At 36.6% G+C, this 6,073-nt stretch overlaps 1 protein-coding gene across 1 annotated transcript in view; it reads right to left on the bottom strand.

Annotated features, from left to right (window-relative positions):
- Nucleotides 1–305: 305 nt before the first annotated feature.
- DDX46 (DEAD-box helicase 46) overlaps nt 306–6,073 on the bottom strand; it is a 17,046-nt gene continuing 11,278 nt past the window's right edge. The window contains exons 16-23 of the mRNA XM_031055190.1: nt 5,553–5,746; nt 4,865–5,002; nt 4,078–4,227; nt 3,268–3,465; nt 2,460–2,678; nt 1,788–1,932; nt 1,092–1,165; nt 306–639 (exon numbers count right to left, since the gene is read on the bottom strand). Coding sequence (XP_030911050.1) covers nt 592–639; nt 1,092–1,165; nt 1,788–1,932; nt 2,460–2,678; nt 3,268–3,465; nt 4,078–4,227; nt 4,865–5,002; nt 5,553–5,746 — 1,166 coding nt within the window. The 3' untranslated portion in view covers nt 306–591. The remainder of the gene's footprint in view (nt 640–1,091; nt 1,166–1,787; nt 1,933–2,459; nt 2,679–3,267; nt 3,466–4,077; nt 4,228–4,864; nt 5,003–5,552; nt 5,747–6,073) is intronic.

Below are 6,073 nucleotides of genomic sequence, written 5' to 3'. Positions count from 1 at the left end.
CCCAAAGAGTTATCTATTACCTGGATAATAAAGAAAAATGGGGACATGAGAGGGATAAAATTCTCTACTTCGATCAATGCAAGACTCTCTGACCTTAGGGGACATTTGTACAGGGAATGAATGTGTGTGAAACCAGCCAGAGAGATGCTATGGATCAGGAGAAAAATCCTGTCTTTATTTTGGTGTTTTAGAATTTTTCCAGTAGAAACTGATGTGTGAACCATTTCAACAATATGAAGCAGGTACATTCTAACAATTTCCAACACAAATCCCAACACTTTCATTTTACTTAACAGTATACTGTCTGTCAAAAAAAAAGTCAGTTTATTTCATATTCTTTATGATGAAAAGTGTATAAACTGCACTTTCAAATTAAATCATGTTCCACCAAAACTGGTCTGGCTTTAAGACTGATAACTTTAGTGGAGAGAATTAAGATGCTTCAGCAAGTATCAATTTTCTGTTAAAAAAATGTCCGCAAGATGAAATAAAAAATTTTCTTAATTTACAATAAGCAGTGTAAACAGCAAAAACAACAGAAGCCACAAAGTTTCACGCACCAGCTGTGAGCAAACAAATAACTCCAAATGCTCATAGAACCTTGTATCTTCCTTTGTTGGTTGGTTGGTAAGAATTTTGCTGCAAATAAAGAAGAGGATAAGCCCAGTTAAAAGTGAAGATGGATAAATGAATTGCAGTAAAACCCCACTAGGTTATTAGCTGGCTATGTTGTAAAGCGACAGCAAACCAGATCTCTCAACACGTATAAAATATCAAAATGAGGGGAATAATCCTCTCCCCTGCCTGATGGTGTTGAAATTAGGAAATTTACTGGGACCCAACTCTTTGAGGGGTCTTCACCAAGAAAGCTCTGTCAATGTGTTATCTCCATCTGCTGGCTGATAGCAGCCGTGTTCTGGCTGATTAACCAGGGCCATGGATTTTTAGGCTGTTCAGTGTTTTTGAGATCTATAGGTCCCAGTCCCTGATATTAATTAAATCTTATGCCAGAGCATCAACATTTGCACAAGTCAATCTCACAGAGTATACATTAAGGCATTTTCCCTCTGCATTCTGGATACTGCACTCACCAATCTGATGAGCTCCTCTTTTATAAGTCGTGTGATTTCTGCCTTTGCTTTCTGTACAGCAAGTTCATTGGCACCTGAAGATAAAAATATGTATTATAATCTTAAACACTTTCTGTATATGAAGCCTACAGCATAAAAACTGGTGTCTACTTTCAGAAGCACAGTAAAATTTGCTGAATATCCTGAGTTATTTGGTGAAGAACACTGTATTACACAGAATTCCAAAGCTTGACTGCGCTCTCTTTTAAGGAAGATACTCCAGTCATAAATGATACTGTTCAGAAATATGTAGGATTTGAGGTTTCTTGAGAAAAACTCAACCATCATGATATTTGCCAAGTTTTTTGTTGTAGTAGTTGATGCAATTTCTTATACCTTTAACAGCCTAAACAGAATTCTATTTTCTTCCTTATTTCACACTGGCACAGACCTCTTTGTGCTAATTGTTCCTCCTCTCCTCCAAACTGATTTCATACATTAGCTGTTGTTCTGTGGCAGGTGAGGAGAAGCCTCTCTGTGATCCCCATGGATCATTTGGTAAGTATATAAAGACAAACAAGTGTTTTTCAGTAATTGCAAAGTAACTGCAGTGAGTCTGTAACTCAAGTGTTCAAACACTGACTACAGAAATTCCACGTCTAATTACAAAACTAGACTCACAGCTTTAATAGAAACATTTATAAAAAGAATACATACTTTCTATAGCCAAATAAATCTTTCGTTCTCCTTCCTTGGGTTCTTTGCCTGGAGGGAAGTAAGTTCCCCTGATTGTAATGGCAGCTTCAGAATATTCACTGATTCTCTGCAGTGCTTCTTTGGAGGTAACTTTCCATCTGGCAGTCTGCAAGGTGAAGGGTATGAGAGGATCAACAAGGAGAAAGGTACCACACAAAATGGCAATCCTTTAGTTCTGCCACCATGGGCAGAACCTCAAAGATAAATACAGGGAATTTGTACTTGATACTGTGAAATATAAATCCTCAAAATAATAGATGAGTTAGATCTGAGCAGCAATATTCTGAATGGCAGAAATACTCAGGTACTACAAAAAGGGCAAAGAGTTGTATCAGTCATGGCATTAAAGCCTTTGCAAAAAACACCAGACAGTGTCAGAGATTTGGGTATTAGAGAAGTGGGTAGATGATGAAGAGATTTTTATCTGATAACGAATACTTGTTTTTCAGATACTGTCTGGAATAAATCCAAAGCATTGCATTTATATAACCTGAGAAGTAATCACAATTAATGTAGCAATTTCCATTAGGTATGATCAGATTAGAGACATAGTATTTTACTTGTGTAAGTATGAAGAGAGGCTTTGTTGAATGATGGTCATTTATACTTTATTATAGCAAAATGGTTACTTGCCTGTGGGAAGTCATTGATCTCTAATTCTTCTTCATATCTCTTGAAGGATTCATTCTGTCCTCCATCCTGTTTCTCTTCCTCCTGCTTCTCTATGGGTACATAATTGAGCTTGGCATTGATTTTTTCAGCCAGTTGCTCTGCAATGGTCTTGGCAGACACAGTAGGAGCTTGAATAGTGCCTCCTCTCAGGATAGCATTTGTAGCCTGCTGCATCACATCCTGTAAAAGCACAGGTCCATACTGAGAACAAGGTAGCCAAAAAAAGTCCTATATAAACCAATAAGGGTTTCATTAAAGCTCTCTATGTAATGTAATTGTCTACATAACAAATACATTCTCCAGACTTCTGCTCTTCCTTCCTTCCTTCCTTCCTCTCAACAACTCCCTTCACACCTGCAAACAAAAGATCTCAGTGGTCTTTTGTATTTTCAGCTTAAAATATCTTTGGATATTCCAGAACAATTATGCTCTATGTAAACAAATTGTACATCACATGTACATCCCATGCTTCAGCAGAGAAAGATGTTCTGCAACTCTGCCAAAGCTGACACAACTAATTGTGTAATGTTATCAGTAATGAATTAACTCTTGCCAGGGCAGACAAAGCATTTATGGTTCTATAATAAGTCTTATGAACAAATCAGCTCACTTACAAATCCCATATAAGTGAGTTAGCCCAGCCTAAATTAGATAAACAATGCAGTGTGTTACTAGTGTGCAGAAACATTAAATCAAATGGCAACCACAGAACAAAGAACTGAACAACCTTTATTAAAAAAGAGTAGAATTGGTCTGTAAAGAGCCTGACCTTAAAGTGGAAGGGAACCATGACTTGTGCCTCTGCTCCAAGATTCTTCTGGGCATTGATTCTCAAAGCCAATCTTTTAGCAATTTCCAATTTTTCTGCATTTCCAGCTGATGGTGTAGGAGCATTTGATGTTCCTGGTGCTGCCATGTCTTTTACTCTTTTCTTTGAATTGAACATGCTTTCAATTTGTTCATCAATCTAAAGAAAAGAACAATTATTTGATCACTGCATTTACCACTATATAATCTTGTCATCATAAAGAAATACTAAGGGGCATTTAGTTTACATGTTCTTAAAGAAATTAATCTTGTATAAATGGTAGAAGCCTGCCTAAAACTACAGCTCAACAAAAGGATGATCTAATCAGGAAAAGGTCTGAACACAGTGTTTACCTGCAAGGTCCCAAAAAGGAATCTATCCAATATTAAGAAAGGAATTTAGTAAGATTTAAAATAGAAAATGCTACCATGAATGTCTTTAAAACACTTCAAATAAAAATATGTTTGCAACTGAGGATCATATTTCATTTATGCAAGATTAATATCCCAAATAATTTATGTGACATTTACATAACTACACACGTTAAGTGTAAAATACCAATAAGTCAAAAAGAGACACTGAAAATCTTCCCAGATCTTGATCTTCACAGCTGTATCTCTATATTTGAAGAATACATGCAGTCAGCAACAAAGGTCACAGAGTAATAGAAATCCATGCACTCTGCAATGTATTATGCAACCTACTGGGTTAGAAAATCAAATGTATTGTGAAAATCCATAAGCAACTTAAATCCTATTCCCAAGTGCTTACATCAACAGCTGTATCTTCATCATCTGAATCTTGCAAGCCAAGAGCTGCTTTTTGTAGCTTCTTTCTTTCATTAGCCAAAGCCTGTTCTGTTTCATCAAATTTAAAACCTTTGCCAGAGAATCCACTGCTTTTTTTAATCAACTTTCCCTCCTGAAAACAAAACCAGAAACATTATCATACTTAGAAGTTTCAAATGCTAGTTCTTATAGTCATAAAATAACTTTAAGATTATATAAATAATTTTGATATTCTTTAAAAAGCAAATCCACATTCATAAAGTGCTTCAAATTTAAAAGCTGCATTTCACAATGAAATGTAATTAAAAAAAACTATGTTAATTCAGCAGAGACAGTACCCTATTGGAGTTTTCTGTATGTATACATTTTAAATGCTTTTCAAATGCAGTAAATAAAAACCCTCCATTTTTTCTATCAGAAAAACTCCAAAGTCACTCTTCTCAGCATGAGTGAGATCCTCTGATGGTGAGAGCTCTAGAAATAATCATATAAGTTCTGTGAAAGGGATTCATTATCTTGTATGTGAATTTTGTTAAAAGCCAAAGTGCCTCTCATACCATAGGTATTTATTACATACCCAGTAACAATATTTAAATTCTCAAGAACAGTCCTTTAATGACATTCAAGATCCCAATCTAGAGGTCACTGACACACTGAGCCAAGCACACACGTGTTCCCAGAGAGGTGACCCATGCATGTACACTGGACACACATGCATGCACAGGCATTAAAGCTGAACCAAGCCCCCTACAGAAGAAAGAATTACTTACAGCCTTCTGTTGGTCTTTGAAGTCAGCCCAGAGCTTCTCCAAATCAGGAGGAATTGGATTCCCAGACAATTCCAAAGCCTTAATGATATCACCAGCATAACGTGCCTGATCCTCAGTAATGAATGTATATGCATACCCCTGGTCAAAATTAATTTAAGAGACAATTAGGAAAAGGGTCTAAAGATACCATCTCTAAATTTATTGAAGCACCTTTGCACAGATGCTGATTTCTAGTCAATGAAAGTAACCACAACAGTTGTGCAATAACTCTTTTTTAGTGGAAGTGTAGAATGAATAATGTGATTTCCCAGGAAGCTGATACAGACGTAATCATCCAAAGATAGCAAACACTGGCATCTCTCCTTCCAACCAGTGTTGTCATGGGTCAAAGTTTGAAAAATTAAAATCTTTTCAATTTAGTGGGGCACATTTCCCACAGTGCAAAACACCCAAACTTTCAGCCACAAATGGGATTTAAAAGAACACTCAGACATCAGAAGAAAACGTATCTTCCAAATTTCAAATTGCTGAAGTTCAGAACATACTAAAACCACTCTTCCCACCAACAATACAAACTACTCCCTCTGTAGCTATCCTTTGGAACAACTTCATCAAACAGTAGAGCAGGGAAAATGCCAGTACTAACCACACCTGCCAAGTGAGTGTATAAGTATATGAGTGTACATACTTTATTGCCAGCTCTCCCAGTGCGGCCGGCTCGGTGCACATAATCCTCATAGTGGTTGGGACAGCTGTAATTGACCACCAGCATCAGCTGCTTCACATCCAAGCCCCTTGCTGCTACAGACGTGGCCACCAGAAGTTTGCAGGTTCCATTCTTGAAGTCATTAATGATGCTGTCTCTGTCATACTGATCAATACCTGCAAGACAAATCAGTTAATTATAAAGCTCTGTTTAAGTGACAAGAATCTGTACACAAGTCAAAATACCCTCAAACTTCAAACAACCAAAACCACAAGCAAATAAAACTTCAACACTTTCACACTTTTGAAGGCAAAATACATTAGCCAAAATAACCTCTTATTTAGAATAACTTCTAATTTTTCAACTACCATAAGATGTTTTCCCCATACCAAGATCCTCAAAATCATTTAATATCATTTTCTCTTTTGTACTTCAGCTGAGACCTCATTGGGAGGCTTTGTCCATTCTCTAAAGGCAACGGAAATCTCAGAAGAACAAAAATA

The sequence above is a fragment of the Geospiza fortis genome, unplaced genomic scaffold (assembly GCF_000277835.1).
Source record: "Geospiza fortis unplaced genomic scaffold, GeoFor_1.0 scaffold55, whole genome shotgun sequence".
Taxonomy (NCBI): Eukaryota; Metazoa; Chordata; class Aves; order Passeriformes; family Thraupidae; genus Geospiza; species Geospiza fortis.
The sequence above is the reverse complement of the archived record's forward strand: the minus strand, read 5'-3'. Positions and strand labels throughout refer to the sequence as shown.